Source organism: Falco cherrug, chromosome 4 (genome assembly GCF_023634085.1).
Source record: "Falco cherrug isolate bFalChe1 chromosome 4, bFalChe1.pri, whole genome shotgun sequence".
Taxonomy (NCBI): domain Eukaryota; kingdom Metazoa; phylum Chordata; class Aves; order Falconiformes; family Falconidae; genus Falco; species Falco cherrug.
The window spans coordinates 5,507,279-5,525,314 of NC_073700.1; the positions used below are offsets into that span (position 1 = coordinate 5,507,279).

Here is an 18,036-nt window from a genome sequence, read left to right on the forward strand (position 1 = left end):
GAGGTCACATAAGGTCATAAGAAAATAAACTGAGTAAAGTGCTTCAGCCAGATCAGCTTACACAAAAAAAGTTGATGGTACTCTCCCACGGAGTAACCAGATCTTCCTGCTGCTTACAAGTACATAAAAAAAATTGCTCTCTTAGAAGTAATTCAAGTGAATGCATGGGGAAAAGCCCACCTAAGAAACAGATTTTGAAAGAACTAGCTGGAGCACTATCGTCTCAGCATTTCCACATGCAAAGAGCGGGGGAAAAAAAATTAAAGAAAATAGAGTGGATATAAACAGTACTGTATATCGTGTTAATACAGCCCTTGTATGGAAGTTATACCCTTCAGTGACCTTCTAGTATTGTATCAGCTTGCTACATGCATGTCTTCATAGTCCAAACATGTGTGAAAGAGACCATTCGTCTACAGAAGGATGGATTTCTTTTTGTTGTCGCTGGAACCGGGACAGCAGACATGTATATTTGCCACATTGCAAATAAAATTACTTCAACATAAATCACATAAAGTACAAAAGCTTTGGTAAGTCCAGGGTAAAATTTACCATAAGGCTATATAATAAATGATGAGATCTTCCACACATGCTTTTGGTGCCCAGGCACGAGCCAAAAGCAGTGCAAAAAAAGCTTTCATATGAAAAATTAATATAAATAAGGTGTGTTCATGATGATTACTTAAAAAAGAAAGATAAAAAGAAAGAAAAGATGGTTCAGAAAAAGGGGCATCCTGCCAAACATATTAGAGATAAAACATGGAATTGGAAAAAGTGGGTAAAAGAAAGATGGACTGTGATAAAATACAAAAGAACAAATACAAACAGATGGACAAAGACACAGGTCCACTGAGGAATCTGGTACGAGGTTTGCTACTAGATTTATAGGTCACTCTCTCAGACGTTTGGTGGAAAACCGTCCAGCCTGCAAATGAATATAAAGGGAAGAAAACAAAGACACTTATAAAGTACAAGTAGCTGTGATCAGATGTCCTATACCATCAGTCAAATCAGCTTTGTTAGTTAAACATCCACATCTCCATTTTAAACTTTGCCAAAGAGGAGTAAGTTAATTGACCATACACAAAGGATGCAATAACAGCAGAAGAGAACAGATAGGTATTTTGCAGATTAGTTTGGCAGGATGTGCAATGAGAGGAAGGTATTTTAATCATCATTATAACTTCCAATATGCATGGCAACAAGATCAGTCAAAAGCCTACGAGGTGTGCAAGACACAGAAGTATCAGAGGTTGGGACTGAGGAACAAAGCCAATCTACAGTCCTTTCGCTGGGACTCCAAAATCATGCACAGAGTTAACCCGTCCGATAAAGGAAACATAACTTGGTTCTCTGGGTTTGGTTTTCATTTTTTCTCCCCACCCCCCACCGCCCTCACACCCAAGGATCGTTTGGTAGTTTATAATGAGGAACTCTGGGTCCATCGGTATCAAGGGGCTAAAAGAAGCCCAAAATGAACCAAAGGAAACAATCTCCTATCCTGCTAGATCTTTTTTGTTTTCCTTGTCTTTTTCTCAGAAATCTGTAAGGCAGACTCCAGAAAAGGTGTCAGTATAAAGCCACCGCTGGCAAAAATAAAAGGTAGTTTCTTCCTAAAACTTAGTGTGCCTTCTCGAGTGTTGACTCGACACTTGGTAAGATACTTTACTTTTGTTCTTCTGACAATACTGCAACGATCTTTTTAAAGACAAGCCCATAATTTGGATTGTCAGAGGTTCACGTTCCTACATCACTAGAAGTGAAATCCACTCCTAAAAAGTTCAAGCACAAGGGAAGCAAACTAATTTTAGCATGTGCTGGAAGACATGCTGAACAGCCGGTATGAAAAAAATCACCTTGGCCAGAGCTTGCGTTCACGTCACCTCCTTCGGGGCCCAAGCCGGAGCAGATGTCAGAAGACAAAGAGGCTTTGACAGAGCACGGCTGCTGTGTCTGAACAGCCTTCCCAAAGGTGGCTGGGGCAGGGGAGGTGGTGGCTGCTGCTGCTGCTTCGGGAGATCCAGGCTGAGCTTTAGCTGTTTCTTTGTGGGGTGAGTCTTTAGAGTCTGAAAGATTACCTGAAAGAGCAAACAAACAAAACACATGCAATGGCAAATGCTAGGAAACCACCCAATAAAAAACCGTACCTAAAAATAATCGTTCCCTGGCCCAGGAGGAACAGTGGTTTAAAATCCTGAGGTAGTGTATTAAGCACAGACCCTATGGATAGCCTGCACCAGCATATAATCTACACATGCTATCACCGATCCAGTTTCTCCAAGAAGCTTGAGGAGTAAGTTTCATTTTTACAGTCTGTTTTCTGCATTTTTCAGAAAGGTTGCAGTGAGGACCTCACCAGGAGCACTGCTGAAACTAAGCGAGAGCTGCAGAAGCATCGAAGTGGGAGGATGAATGCACAGAACGATGGAGCAGAACACGTAGGTTTGCTCTCAGACATGAGGGGGGAAAGCAAGCAAATGGAGAGAAATAAAAAGTTGCTGCAAAGACATGAGGGACTTTTTATTTATAGCTGTCTATATATGGATAGATCCATGTGTATATATAACTCTCTGTATTGATATGTCTGTCTACTCGAACATCTCACATAAGGAGGCTTTACCACCAGAATACTTTGTAATCACCCTTGTTGCATGGATTTATCGGTAAAACCTTCTAACAGTGGAAATGACAGTTAGATCAGGAACCCTATTAGAAACCGCCTCCCCTTGATCCCTGAGGAAGGGCCTAGGAAGGCCAAAAATGAGGAATATACACAGAGTCAAGGACGAGAACTTGGGCACGGATAGATTCTCAAAAGGTAACGTAAACTTTACACAGTGCCTCAAAAAAATTGGAGAACAACACAGAAGAAATGCGTGAAGGAAGGCATGCACCGAAGCAGCGGTCTGGCTGAGCAGATTTCTGTTCTCTAACTGAAGGTGATGAGGAGAACCACCCCCACCCCCAAAAGAAGAACTGGGATATCTGATGCTTAAAATAAGCTTAAATTCTTTGGACTAGCACAGTACACTAATATGAGCCAAGATCCATGAGTGGAGACAGATGTGGGTTTTGTGAATAGACAGAGGGGGGAAATGGCTAGAGAGAAGCCAAGAACAAACCGGAAAAATGAAAGGACCAAGGACAGCAGACAGAGTATCTCAGCACAAGGAAAGGAAGTAAAACCTCTATGCATGTCAGCCAGGCAGCGGCTAAAGAGGTATAAAGCACTGAACGTTGCTTCAGTTCCTGCAGGCAAGAATACCAGGATTCAAGCTGGACCACAGAACATCTTGCCTCTGAGTATCTTTGCTTTTCTTGCCTCCGCTGAAATCCTTAATTAAAAGTAAACCTCCAAAACACTCTGTCTATTAAGATTGATGCAATGAAATTCGAAGTGGACCTGTGATGCAGCGACCTTGCAAAGAAGAGCTACCAGGTTTGAAATACAGGGTTAATGCTGGAGGTGCTGCTGCTCCTCTAAATAAGAACATGAACTAAGTTGAAGAAAAATTATTCATGTTCTATTTTACATTTTGCTGAAGAAATAAGTACTGGAGTATATCAACATTTTCCAGTTAAATTATATCTTTATACTTTCCAAAGGGATGATGACTCAAGACTGTACTACTGGTTGAAAAATCTTCAACTACTTCAGATGGTCAAAGCACCCATCACAGTTTTATAATGGAATTTTACCTCCCAGCCTTTTGGGGAGCAAACACAATCCAATCTTATTTATATGGCATCTCGTAGGAAAAAAATAAACAAGATACAGCACATAACCAGCACAGGATAACAGCACCTAAGAAGTGAATACAGACATCAGTAAATTGCTTTTGGAGAAAGGATGAGAAAATGTAACCAGGCTGCGTTCCAAATTAAAGTGGAATGCTGTTTCTCTGCCAAACATTGGGACCGATGCAGAGAAGGTACGTATGGTTCAGCACTGGGCACAAAGGTAACCAGCCTGGCCCAGCGGCCCGCCCACCTCAACAACGGTTTGCGCTACACCAGCTGGAGTCATGGTACTAAAACCGGCAACAACTCAGCGCCTTTCCTGCAGCCCACGCAGTTACACAGCAGAACCACAACCGACAAACAGCAGGAGTACGGAAAGCAATGTAGTGTACCTACTTGTGCTTGATGTTCCGCTCCTGAGCTGCTGGACCAGGGGGTTTAACAGTTTTCCTCCTTTCAATTTATTTTTGCTGGTTCTTCGGCGACGGCCGCTTGGCGGGGCCGAGTGAAGGAACCCCAGGTTGGGCGGGAGGGGTTTCCCTAACCGAATATACAGTGCCTCTATCTCGTTCTTTTGCTGAGTCTGAAGTTCAGCAATTTCTTTCATATGCCTAAACGTAAAAAATAAAGAACTCTGCTAGTAATGCATTTGATAAAGCACCGCATCTTGACAGCATAGTTAGTTCTAAAGAAAGAAACAGAACGGTCTTTGGTATCAACTGCTCATCCAAAAGTATGTGAAGTTATAACAATCTACCTGTGGTGACTGACTTCTCAAATACTCGTTTGTAAGACAGAATCCCAAGCAGCTAAAAAGCTTTTCAGCATCCTCAGTGAAAAGAACCGATTTTGACATGAGATCTGACAGGAACTCCAAACACTTCCAGAATTTTTCTCTTTATACCAGTAGCTTAAAAGTAGTTAACTCTTAAGAAGTTAACTCTCAAGGTACGTACATCAGTTTTGAAGGAGTTCAACGTGAAGAAAACCAAAAGTGCTTCCCATTAAAATGCCATTAGCCTACGAATCATTACCTTATTTATAATGCAGATTTCATGGTGCCATAAAGTCAGTTCAAAGGTTTTGTGTTACTGCAGTTCTGTTTTAAAAAGATGCATCATCTGTATTCAGTAAAAACGTTATACCTTCAGGTAAAGATTATCATTTCAGTTAAACTAACATCTAATGCTAGTTTTTACCCATCACGTGCCAGGAAAGAAAGAAAATGTTCACATTTAAAGCTAGCTAGCTCTCAGGGCTGGCAGCACAACCAACTCCTGCCAGGTTCACGCAGCCTCCTGCCGGACCTGATGAGAGATCCAACGGGAGGCGAAGCGATGGTCTTACCTGCCTAACAGATGCTGTAAAAGCAGGTCTGGAAATAGTGAGGGGTCTGTAGACCTAGTAAGTCTACATCACCCTTGTAGGGAAGGACATGAAGAGAACACTACAGCAGCTGTCTATGCAGGCAACCAGATTATTTTTTACGCCGCCTTCAACAGCACCCACATAGGAACCTACTATCCCATACATTGCAAGTGCTACCGTTTGCTACCACGTCAACATAGCTCTTCAGCAAGGAGACCAGATACTGCAGCAGAAATGTTTCGGGGTTTAAAAAATTACTGGATTATTCTTCTAAACGGACACAACAAGGCGATACATAAAAGAACGCAGACATTTGGGAAGCATCCTAGTGCTGCCTAACTTCCCCAGATCCAGTTTACTCATTACAGCTATGAAAACCACACATTTACTCATCATATGCAGAGATGCTGCCTAGGTATCTGAACACAAGCTCCCTTAGCATTGCTTGCAACCCGACATACTTTTCTCTCAGGTTCTGCAGTTCTTTCTTCATATCTGCATCTTCAAATTCCGAGTCGTTGTCGCTGCTCATGTATGACGACTGAGAGTGGAAAGATGTTATGTTGATGGTAGGAATTTTTGATCCTTGCCCATTAGGTGAATCGAGGCTTGGTGAGCTAGCTTTGCCAGATCTTTGCAGAAAAGCAGCTGCTTTTTTAATTAAGTCAGTGGCTGCACTACTGCTTGGGGGGGACAGTTGAGCAGCAGCCACCGACTGGCAATGGAAAGGCTCATCAGCAGAATCACTCGAACCCTGGTCACAGAGGACATCGACAGAAGAGGCCGTCTGCACCCGTCGGACAGCTGTCTTCAGATCAGGGCTGGAAGGTAGCTCATCCAAATAGACATCTGGGGGTGCCGAGAACCGTAAGCAGTGTGGCGCTGTTAAAGTTAATTCATCTTGTGTGCTGATTACTGAAAACCTGCCAATAGTTTTGGCTGGTGTACCGCTATCATGAGTTTCAGCCTGTTTTCCATAGGAACCAGAGTCTAGAGAGTCATCCCTTTGAAGGTTATTTATCACCCCATCTGCTGTAGATATCTGTGTTACGTTATCTGTGTATGCAGACGAAGCCATAGTCTTTGCCTTCTCGCTCGTTTTAGAAGTTTCCATCTGTTTAGTTATGCTTGATGATGTAGGTGCAACCTGGAGAAAATAATAGGGATTAATTCTGAAAGCAACTGTAACAATCAAGCATAAAACTGCTCCTAGTTTCTGGTTACCTGAAGGAGGCTTTTTGCTGTAGCAGCAGGAGCTGAAGCGATGCTTGCAGATGAACCTGTTTTACAAGTTGGAAAAAAAAAATTATACACATATATTTTTTTTCATGTGTGGAATGCTTTAGTATAATAAAAACCAGTTTATTGTGATAAACTGAAGAATGATACAGTGTAGCACTGGAGAATAATCTAAATACCCGATTTTTGAAATACAGGATCTATAATGCAGGGGGACAATATAAAATACCTGCAGGTAGGCACTCTCTTCAATCTATTGATTTGGGGAATTCAAATAATAGAGTGTGGAATTTCATTAGTCGGTTGAGAATTTTTAAAGGAGAAAACCAGAAGAAGAATGAAACCTGCACAGTACATTGGACCTGCATCACTAAGGTGTTCTCGATGTCTCCAAAAAGTAATTGCACTCAGCTGTTCGTGCGTACAAAGCGCTGCAGCTGGCCACGGACGGGCTGGTATTTCACACCTTTCATTTAACAGAACAAAAGCACGTGAAATGAAGTTAATGCACATTGCTGAAAGTGGAAATTATAAGCTCAAATGGTGGCCACTCAGACCACAGAAGCAAGAAGCAAAGCGTTAGTGACAGGAATCAAGACAAGTATTTCACAACCTGGATGCTGGTTTTGAAGTTAAACCAACAAATGCAGGCGTCTCAGGGAGCCGCTTTCTTATGGCACACCGCACAGAGTGAACATAAGGCAAAAATCTGTCACTTCATAGCTCCAAAATGGTGAAATACATCACTGCTTGATGGTATCTAAGATACATTTATTTTATTACGCGGCGCTACGTTCCACTTGAACACTTTCTTCTTTGTCCATAGCAAGACAGGCAATGCAGGCTGCCCAAAGCTTTCCCCTCTCGCACTGACCTCAAAGCAGCACACAATCGACATCCACCAGGACAAGAATTACCTACGTTGTCACACAAACCTGGGAGCCAGCTTTGCCGTAACAATCTAAAACCCCATGTATTTTAAGCCCTCCCCAACCCCACCCATGACAGCAGGTGCGGGTTTTGGGTTCCTCAGCCCTTAAAACATCCCACAAGTTGCAGGACAGGTAAATGTAGGGTGATAAATCCCAGTTTCTTACTGTGGCTCCTACTATGTTTTACACAAAGTGCCATTGTATCTACAAGTACCTAAAGAAAGTCCCTCTTTACTAGTTTTCCACAGGATTTCCTTGAAAAATCTTACAGCCTTCTCCCAGAGTGGCTATCCTCAATCATGTTATTTTTGTCAACATGTTTTTAAGAAACCCAGGAAATCCAAGGGCCTTTCTGTTTGGACTTTTATTACTGGGAACATATTACCATTACTGGGAAATCTATTACTGGGAACATAGCCTTCTGCGTGAATACCTTATACCCGCACCACCAACACGTGTTTATGGTTTAAAATAAATCCACCTGTGAGGCAGTTTCTTTCTAGGAAGCTTGATAGAAGCGAGATGTTTAATATTAGTTCTGTTACAAAGAGGACCAGAAATGCCATGCGCAGGGCCGTGCTCTGCAGAAGGGTGAGCATCAAGGGGACACCAGAGAACAGACCATGCACTAGTACGGATGTACTGCTGCCATTCAGCACTGAAAGCAGCATTACCTTTTCTGCTTGCCGACCCACCTCTTGCTTCTGAGGAATGAGCGCTGATGCTGGCGACCTCTGACTTCTCAATCTTTTGGTAAAAAGAAGAAAGAAAAAGAATTTTAGTCTCACACACAAAGCAGAAAGGCAGTGCATTCTCCTGTCTCTCCCTCTCTGCCCTCACACTATTGTGAAATACTAAACTTTCATAATGTGGCCTTCTAGCTTTTCCTTCAACTACTCCATTTTTCCTCCCCCCCCTCCCATGGAAGAAAAAAAGCAGTGGCAACGTCACAGAGACAACTGCAGCCTAAGTTACTAAAATCTAGGCACTGAATTGCATGTATCAGTTTGGGGTTTTGTCCTGGTTTGCTTTTCCAGCCAGACCATACATTCTTCATCTGTATGTCTGTCTCCAGAAACCCTACATCTCTTCTTTTGTTATTGCCACAGATTTTAATAGGACAAATTAAAATTACTGGAGAGACATAACCTGTTGTAGAGACACTTTTATCCGCTATAGAAAGTCATTCATCATTATAAACAATATGCTCTATAGAGTTACTCAAGTGCAGCTGCCTTTCCTGTAACATACAGCATCTTTCAAGCAGTTGATACAGTTCATCTCGCTGACACTACGTGGAACAGCCTTATCCTTGCTAGTGGTGATGAAATTATCTCCAGAAATGCTACTTTTCAAGTAAGATATACACTGATCTTCCTAGCAGGAAGTGCTGCAAATCTGTTGCATTTCATGAACTCAAGATTTTATCTGAAAGAACGCAACACAGGTGCACAATTGAGACACGGAGTAAATAATGACCCAGACCACCTGGCTTCAGCTTTCCTGAGATGCTTTCCAGTGAAGTCTTGCTCTGCCAAGTTCAGGGGAAGACAAGAGAAATCATTACTGAAAGCAGAGCCAGCTTCTGCCTACAGAGTGTCGTCTTTAGCTGCAGCACTTGAACAAAGCAAAGGTTCCTGAAGTGTTTCTTTTATTCAGACTGGCTTGGAAGGCAGGCATTATAAGCACTACCATTAATTTCTATAAAAGAATTCCTATCGGAGCATAATCGCCTTCATCAGAACTTGCATGACTGTATCCCTCTTGTCTTTTACATTCTTAAGCTACAAAAAAAAAAAAAGATCACATTTCTGCCTGCTTTAGAAATGGGACACAAGAGGAGGAGAATGAACTAAGATACTACACCACTTCTAAACCCAAAGGAAAAGTCTGGCTTTCACTACCAAGCATTTATGTAAAATGAGTCAGAATGCATCCAACAGTAAAAATTTAAAGACAACTTTCAAGCTGGAAAGCAGCCAACAGACAAAAGGTAATCCACCCACAAAATCTTTGCAGAAGCAAGATATCTACACGTGTCCTACCACAGGCTCGTGGTTCTGAGCTCCGCTGTAGTGCTGTCCCTAGCAGCTGGGTTTGGGGGTACGAAGGGCAGAGCCGTGGCTGCACTAACCCGTGTTGGGTAAGGCGAGATCTCAGATGTTACGAGCGGCACCGACTGGGCCTCAGCAGCAGCTTTCACCTCCTGGCCGGTATCTGCAACATTACGGCCCGGTTCTCTCAAATCCAACGCTAGGATGGGAACTTGATCTTCATTAAAAGGTGGCAAGTTAAATTCACTGTCGCCCTGCTCTAATGGGACAGAGGTGTCTGGAGTCCCTGCTGAAGCAGAAGTAGGAACATATTCCTGGTAAAGTAAATTGCGCAATTTCTCATCAAGGCTCTTTATTGTGTTGTCAACGAAGTCCACCCTGGGTGGTCCCTCTCCGTCGGACTCGGCGGTGCTGGGCTGCTGCTGCTGCAGCAGGCCGATGCCCACAGCGGCGCTGGCCGCGGGCTGTGCCTGGTGCAGCATGGCGTGCTGCTGGGACGTGGCCACTGGCACCTGCGTCGGGCTCTGGAGCTGAGACCCCGACAGACCCAGAGCGTCGGAGGCCGCAGCTGCGGGGAACGCCTGGCTCACGAAGGAGTGCTGCACCATGCCGGGCTGGCCGGCCTCAGGCAGGTGAGGGACCTGCGCCGCAGGCTGCCGTTCCAGAACGACAGTGTCTGGGAGTGTGGGCAGCGGGCAGAGCTCTGCCGCCTTCGCCGGAGCGGCTGGGGCCGACTTGGGCGGCCCAACGCTGCAACATGCTATCTCCACATCAGGGACACACGTGCCCTCGTCGGCCTGCAGCTGCAGGTGCTGAGGAGCAGCGGGGGCATCAGGGGGCTCCTCCAGCAAGGCGGCACGGGGGGCAGGAGCGCCCGACGGGGCCGGCACTGCTGCCTTCAGCGGGGAATACTCCAGCTGAGCGCCATTAGCAGCCACCTGCTCCAGGATAGTTGGAACAGGCCCCGGCAGTGCCGGAGCTGGAAACTCCACCTGGCTCGGTAAGCCGGTGGAAGATGCTGCAGCAGGAGCTTGTGCCAAAGACGGAGAGGCTCCGATGGGGCTGTCACATACACCTGCTTGCAGGGGAAGCTGCTGACCAGCTAGGACACCAGGCGGATCTGTCACCACTTGCTGATCATCTGACTGCTCCAGGTCTAGAAAGAATACAAACATCAGCTCAACCTCTTAATGACCTGCACAGGATGGAAGTCACTGCAAAACCTGCCAGCTAACTGCAGCGACAGCCACACCTAGCCACAACCCATTAGTGATTCCCACCAGAAAATACAAGTCAAATCAGAACCTAAAATTGCAGATTATGCAAGAATATTTCACTGAAATATTTTCACCGCTTATTAAGACAGCAGTGACTGCAACTTCAGCTACCTTATAGCATAAGGCAGGGTTAAAATACTGAGACTTTCCTGAATCGCAAACAAACATTCCTAATTTGGTTCAACACCAGGAACACACTTAATATGCATGACTTCACAAAATTAATCGTTTTCTTCCTCCAACCAAATGAAGTGAAACAATCACAGCTAAGTCAGGTGTGAATAGAAGAGAGGTGATGCAGCAGCTTCAGAGAAGAAGACATTTTCCATGAAGTTTGTAAATACCTGGCCCTTCAGACTGCTGCGTACTCTGAGGTACCGGTGGAGGAAATTCTGGTGCATCAGTAGTAGGGTTTTCCACAACAGGACATATAATAAACCACCTTTTTCCAGTATGCAAAACTAGAGGCGAAAAGAAAACAAGAAGCGAACACAGTAGTTTTCATTCATTTGGATCATCTGTCAAAACCTAGTCTTAATTCTGTGTTCAGAAAGAAAAATCAGAACTTCTACAGTACTGGCCAAGGTTAAATCAACGGCTCCCAATTTGATTCTCCTCCCTTCTGGAAGGGAAACAGTGATGCCTCCCGATTCTGCCACACATTTTAAGTTATTAGAAAACTTATTTTCAAGTGTTCATACTTTTAGAGGGTAGTTACATCCATAAAAATTTTATTAACTGTACTACAGACAGTTTTCTCACAATGACAAATTTGTTAGCTTTGTAAAGTTTATCCAGCTTAACTCTTCCTTGTTGGCAGTTTTCTAGCTAGTATTTCCTTCCATCTCATCTCAAAGCTTAGCAATATGTAAATGATAAACCAAAACTATACACACCTCGTATAAATGTTATGTTAAATAAAGGCATGCTGAGAAAACTATATGACCTTTACAGGCAAAAACCCCAGATCTTTTGAGCAGAAAGTCTAGTTTAGAGTAGTCCCTGTTTCTGCACTAGCCAAAGTAGTTCTAAATTATCCTCCTTCCCCCATCAGCACGGAGCAAATGCACAGTGCCACGCGCAGTAACAGGAATTTTGGAAACGATGAAAACCTTCAGTAGAGGTTTCAGTGTTCCCACCAGCATGCACTTGCAGAGTGAATCAAGGGCCAATTCCCTTCCCATTCCCTTTGCCTGTAAAACCCGTCACATACGGCTGGGTTGGGAATCCCGAGTCCCCCTGCAATACCAATGAAGCTGAAAACCTACGGATTAGAAATGTCAATTAAATTACCAACGCAAACGTAATATTTTAGATTCCTATTGCAAATATATTTACTGTTGCGAAAAGAGTACGCTTGCCCACACCTTTGTGACTTTTCCATTGCTGATTATCAGCTTGTCTAATTCAGGGCCTCCCTAAACATCCCCAGATGTTAGAGTCATCCAGGTTAGTCCTGCAATCTTCCAGGCGGCTAACAGCAGGGACCACTGTCATACCCGTATACGTAAATTTCCAACCACCAGTAACCAGTGGATTTTTCCTGAATGTAGCAAACCTTTGCATAAACTCATGACTGCCTTAAAGCATGAGATTAAGTTTGTATTCAAAGGCACATTTACCATTTTGCTGATACACAGGTGTCTTCATTTGAGACTGCCGCTTCTCCTGTTAAAAAAAAATAAATCAAAATAATAGGAGAACTAACCGTCTCATCTCAATGCAAAAGGCGTATCATTCCAAGGAGCACTCGTAAGCCTTAATGGAGTAAAAGTGTTATTTTTCTAGCTAAGAAACATTTAATTTTTTTTGAACAGAGGATGTAAAACTAACAGTAACTGGCTGTTAAGAAAAAGGAATCAAACTAGAAATCTTTACTTAATATTTCTTACCTCATTCATTTCCAATCTATCAGTATCTTGTTGAGGACTCGTTCCCTGATCAGAACTTCGTTCTCCTTCTGTATCCTCACTGAGCATATCTTCTGCTTTATCAATAATATCTTTCATTTGTTCGATAAATGTCTCTTTTTCACTCTGCAGGATGAATTCATTCTCTACCTATAAGGCCGCATCAAAACAAAGAGGAAAACAGTAACATTTAGACTAATGCCCTGTTCCAAAGCTACCAGAAAGCTCAGTTAACAAGCACATATGAAAATCAGTCGGCCGAAGCAGCCTGGTGCATTAAGGGACTGCGGGCAGCCGCCCCACCGAGCCTTACCATGTAAGTAGCAATCTCCTCTGGCGCATCACCATCCAAATCAAACTTAAAAGTCACCATTTTGTGATTGTGTGTTTCAAGCTGGCACTCTACCATCTTATCCCCTGTGTTACAAACCTGGGGGCAAAGATTAACAACCATTATTTCTGGCAAAGCCAGAGGAATCCTGAAGTTACCCTCAGAGAGGCTGTACTTGCATTTAAAATGGTCAGTTTGGGTCTGCTGGACTTCTCCTGGCGCGAGCGAGTGCGTGTAGATTTCTTATGTTTCTTTGAAGACTTTCCTTCTTGTTTTCCACTTCCTATTGCTCCTTCAAAGCTGTCACTCATCTCTTTGCCTGAAGTAACATCTGGACTCATGTAGCTTTGTAAGAGAAAGGAAGAAAAACCCCAAAATAAAACCGCCGTCACACACAATGTAGTTATGCATAGGTAAGATACACAACAACACACTGCAAAAAAACCCACCTGCATGTCTGCACTGTTTTGACCCAAATTGAGCCAGATACTCAAAGATGCTCAGTAAGGGAACTACTCCAAGTCAGGCATGTCCTCTGGCTACCACACCTGCTCAGAAATGATCTAGTAACATTTCTGCCAATACCACAAGGGAAGTCCCATCATTCCTACTGCACCACTACAGACCCCTGACCCCTTCGCTTCAGGGTTCCTCACAGTCCCTCTCTGAACTGCACAAGTTTCTGTTTTTCTACGGTCCAGTTTTCTCAGCTCCTGCCCATCTGCACTCGCAGCAGAAGGTCTAAACAGGGTCAGTTCATGTTGGTCAGAGGTGAAGGGAAAGAGTGAGAAGTTGACACAGCATCCCGTGGGAGACCGCCTCTCCTCTCTCTGCAGTTCTCAAGGATCAGAAAGATTTCATGCCACAATATCCCAGATGACCAGCCAGCAACAGTATATTATTATTAGCAGCCAGAACAGTAGCTGCTAAGAACTTTATTGTAATATGACACGTACAGAAAATGCAGGAAACTTTCAGAGGTTCATAAAAAACATGTCAGGAAAGAATACTGTAAGGCCATCTGGTCGATTTATTACCCCCAAGGTATAATCAGTTCTGTCTAAACCAGTCCTCACAGAGCTCTGGGTAAACTGATCTTACAAACCTCCCGTGGGATTTCATAACCTGCCAGGACAATTTATTTCTGTGTTCATTTAGCCATACAGATGTAAAAGAATTTAAGTCTAACCTATGGAACCCTTTTTCTTAAACGTAAAGCTTTTACTTCTTGTTCTGCACTAGCTTCACAGAACAGCTGATCTCTGCTCCCTCTGCAGCTGCCTTGTATGGGTAACTCCTACACCAGGAAAGCGAACACGTTCTGCGCATGGGGGATACTCTAGATCACATCTTTGCTGCACCTGCCAGCCATTCCATTCACATGCCACTACCCTCCACCCTACAAAGCAGCACCCAGCTCCAGCACGGTGTCACCCATGCCCCTGGAGCAGAGACCTCCCTCTACGACTGCGAGTCGTGTGCCCACACAGGCTCTCCGCGCTGCGGCAGTCACAACAGTCAGCTTTCCAAACACAACTCAGGCAAATCAGAATTCAAAAGATGACTGAAAATGTGATGCGCCTTTCTACGACAGACTAGATAAGACAAAATTAATTCATTTTGTCTAACTTATTTATAGCCAGAACTAACCTATAGTCACAAAAAATTAGATTTCACTTTCCATTCAGTATTTAAAACCTGGAAATTCTTGGGGGGTGGGGGGGGGTGGGGAAGATACCACTTTAAGGTTGCAGTATTGCATTGACTTGTGTCAGGCTAACTTTTTTCGTGGGGTAGAATGAAAACAGGTAAAAGAGAGGTGTCTTCAAAGTTCATAAGCTTAACTCATCTTGTGTATACAGGAAAATAGAAAAGGGTCACTAAAATCCTAACCCCAGAGCTTTAAAATCAGTGAAGACAGGCTGGTGCTGGCTCCTGCAATAGGCAAGGCATTCAGCTGCTTACGAACACACACGGTTCCCATCTGCCTTGCCCAAACACTGAAAAATCTGGCTTCCTGCTGATGCCAAAGCGGGAGCTGTAGCCTGGGAGCAGAAGCCTGTGGAGGGGAGTCCTGCCCCCCCAGCAGCAGCTGCTGCCCCCATCCAGCCCCTCTGCAGTCCAGCAGCGAGCCTTCCTCTGCAGGGCTCTTCCTCACTGCTTCCTCCAAACCTTGCTACTTTCCCTTCTGCTTTTGAGTACAGAAACGGGCAGGTGAGGGACAGCAAACTGAAATTGGCTTTTGTTTCCTACAGTGCTGAACTGGCTCTGGGGGTTATTTACCATTACTTCTGCCACTAGCACTGCGAGGCTCGAGCACGACCCTGCGTACCGCAAGACCACAGAATGGGCTTTGGCCGCGTGTTATAACACTTGCAACGATACTTTTGAGTGGCTCAACACACAACTCTCACTGATACATCATCCCCTGCAATACACCTGGGGAAAGGTCATTACAGAAGGTGATACAGGCGTATACCCCATCTAGTTCCAAAGGGAGAATCAACTATGTACCCAGTTATGCTAGGATAGCGTGATTTTATAGAGATTCTATACAGATTCAACAGCACCAACACCAGGGACTGTACTGCAGTTATCTTAAAAGTTACATGCTGAAATGAAAGCCGTTGCACGTACAAAGCTAGGATGCAGCACCCAAACTAGAGAACTAGAAGAGCTGGAGGAGGTGGAACAGGCAGCACGCTGCACGCAGGATGCCTGCGGCTCTCTCCCTAGGCACGCACCCTTCCACCTTCTCCTGCTTGGCTCCTGCCGCTCTGCTCTCACCCACGGCAAAGGCCAGGCGTTTGGCTGAGCCTCGTAACCAAAGAAAGGAAAAACAGCCTCCAGAAAGAAAACATTACTTATGCCAAAGAGATTATAATGATACCTTTCACAGCTCTGTGACAGAGTTTGAAGTTTGTCCTGTATTGCCTGCTCCTAAAATGTAAGAAAAAGTCATTTAAGTAAACACATAGTATTGGCAGATGAAAAACACCTTTAAGAAAGGTTTTGCTGTTGGGACACCAATAATCCTAAACCATTCTGTTTAACCAGTTCTTGGAACTCAGAAAAACCAACGTCCCATTTCACCCTCCTGACATTACTTCTGTCCAAAGCATCAGTATCTGTGCACAACCACATTTCAGACAGAGTCACTAATCTGCTAGTTCACTGCTGGTGGTGAAAGACACAAAGCAGTTCTCACCACAATGGCAAAAACTTGACTGCAGGACAAATCCACACCAGCATCTACCCAATTTATTTTTGAACGGACATAAAGTATAAGCTAATTTGTTTTATTGCTTTGTATAGTTTCCTAAAACATGTTATGTATTTTCATTTGGCTTACTGTGAAAGTTTCTGGGGAACTTACAAATAAAAGAGGAAAATCCATCATTTAAACCCACCACCCTCACATCGTGCCCTCTGGCTCTCTACACATGAGAAGTTTTCCCTAAGTGCTTGGACAGACATCAATAGCATAAACTTTTGCATGGGGTAGACCCGTTTTCACAGAATTTGTGATGATGATGCTACTGACCTTACTGCAACAAACTTACCATACATGTAGACAGACACACACACACCTGTGCATGTATATAGCTGCACATGTATATACACACACCCCAAATATATTCATAAATATATATGATTTTATATATATTTATATATATTTCAAGAATATGTCTATAAAATCCTTCTATAGACACGTGGCTAGAGACAAGCCCCTTGACTGTCATCGTTACACCTTAACACCAAAGCAGCTGGTAGACTGGAGTTAAAGCTGAGTGGTTAACCAGTCAGCCACACTCAATGCTTATAACGCCACACAGATGCCATGCCAAGCTTGACTGCAGTTTCAATGAAACTGCAAAGTTAATGAACAGTGAAAACACAGACATAATGTATCTAAATTTTAGTAACGCACTTGATCAAGTACCTTACAAAATCTCATCTGCCTGATCAGTTCAGATTGGTTTGGGTCTGAGTGTTGCCACACGTTTAAACAAAAGATAAGAGATAAACACATTATGGCAGAGTAGCAACAAAATGCAGTGTTTTGAATATATGCAGGTACGAAACTCCTCTTACACCCAAGAAAACCTTAGCAATGTATGTCATAAAATCAGCATAAGGAGCACGTTGATCAGTTTTGACCATGCTATGATATCGGACTGATTTCTTAAATTGAAAGAGAGAAGGGAGTTAACATACATATGAAATACAATAATGAATTTAGCAAAGGGTGCTTAAATATACCTGGGGATATGATAAAGTAACAGGACAGGCATGCGCCTCAGTGGACATGGATTTCTCGGGTAATATAGGATGACTCGTACACCCCATATCATACTGCACAATAACAATGAGGTTTACTCGTATTTCCAGAATCCCTAGTGGGATGGCCCCTGCATTGAAGGCTGTAGCTTTTGCATCAGCGTTGAACCTGATGTGAGCTGTGCAGACAGAAGAGGAAGTTGGAGAAAGAAATACCTTGAGTAAGGGACATGCCTGACACAGCCAGGCTTTACTTGAGGATTCTGCAAGAAAAGCACTACAGATGGGTCCTACCATTTCTGCTATATCTAACCTATAGGATACAGAAATTCACCAGGGCACGTCCTACATCACAGCATGAGTATTTATTTGACAGGAATTAGACAGGCAAAATGAAGAGCTAGAATCCAGTTCTACTGTTAGCAGCATCCTTACTGAACATCTTCCGAAGAGGAACTAAGCTGTACCTCTAATGAAATTCGTAGGCTGCACTGTGTAGTCAAGGCATGCGACAAAGTGCATGAAAGCATGGGTAAGAAAAAAAGATTTAGTCTGAAGAGATGGAAACTGTTACTTTGGGAGGAAAGGTAGCTCAGAACAGAGCCTCAGGAGAGACATTTCCATTCAGAAGTGGAGAACAGATTAGACTTATTTACTGAAGTCAGGTTCAAACGCCAGAATCTTTGTTCTGTTTTGCTTATGGATATCTGTTACAGAGTTGAAGAGGAGAAACCATGCTGTGATGTTCTGTCAAGACAGAAGGTTAAACAATTATGGGAGTGGAAAGAAAAGTCAAAATAGCAGACAGGAGGAGCTGACAGTTTTACAAAGGAAACCAACAAAATCTATCTTGCTTATATGACCACTGAGAATTGGGAATGCCTACAAAAACCTGAAGAAACA

General features: G+C 43.6%; 1 protein-coding gene across 11 annotated transcripts in view; it reads right to left on the reverse strand.

Annotated features, from left to right (window-relative positions):
* The window catches only part of WNK2 (WNK lysine deficient protein kinase 2), a 112,401-nt gene that overhangs the window by 22,480 nt on the left and 71,885 nt on the right, over positions 1-18,036 (reverse strand). For 7 of the 11 annotated variants that reach the window (XM_055709606.1, XM_055709609.1, XM_055709610.1 and 4 more), the window contains 13 exons: positions 15,743-15,792; positions 13,032-13,197; positions 12,835-12,951; positions 12,504-12,671; positions 12,234-12,279; positions 10,956-11,072; positions 9,415-10,490; positions 7,955-8,027; positions 6,334-6,389; positions 5,571-6,256; positions 4,138-4,352; positions 1,857-2,078; positions 827-925 (listed from right to left, as the gene is read on the reverse strand). In XM_055709606.1, coding sequence (XP_055565581.1) covers positions 827-925; positions 1,857-2,078; positions 4,138-4,352; positions 5,571-6,256; positions 6,334-6,389; positions 7,955-8,027; positions 9,415-10,490; positions 10,956-11,072; positions 12,234-12,279; positions 12,504-12,671; positions 12,835-12,951; positions 13,032-13,197; positions 15,743-15,792 — 3,091 coding nt within the window. The remainder of the gene's footprint in view (positions 1-826; positions 926-1,856; positions 2,079-4,137; positions 4,353-5,570; positions 6,257-6,333; positions 6,390-7,954; positions 8,028-9,414; positions 10,491-10,955; positions 11,073-12,233; positions 12,280-12,503; positions 12,672-12,834; positions 12,952-13,031; positions 13,198-15,742; positions 15,793-18,036) is intronic. The other 4 variants (XM_055709608.1, XM_055709604.1, XM_055709605.1 and 1 more) reach the window with 2 other exon arrangements.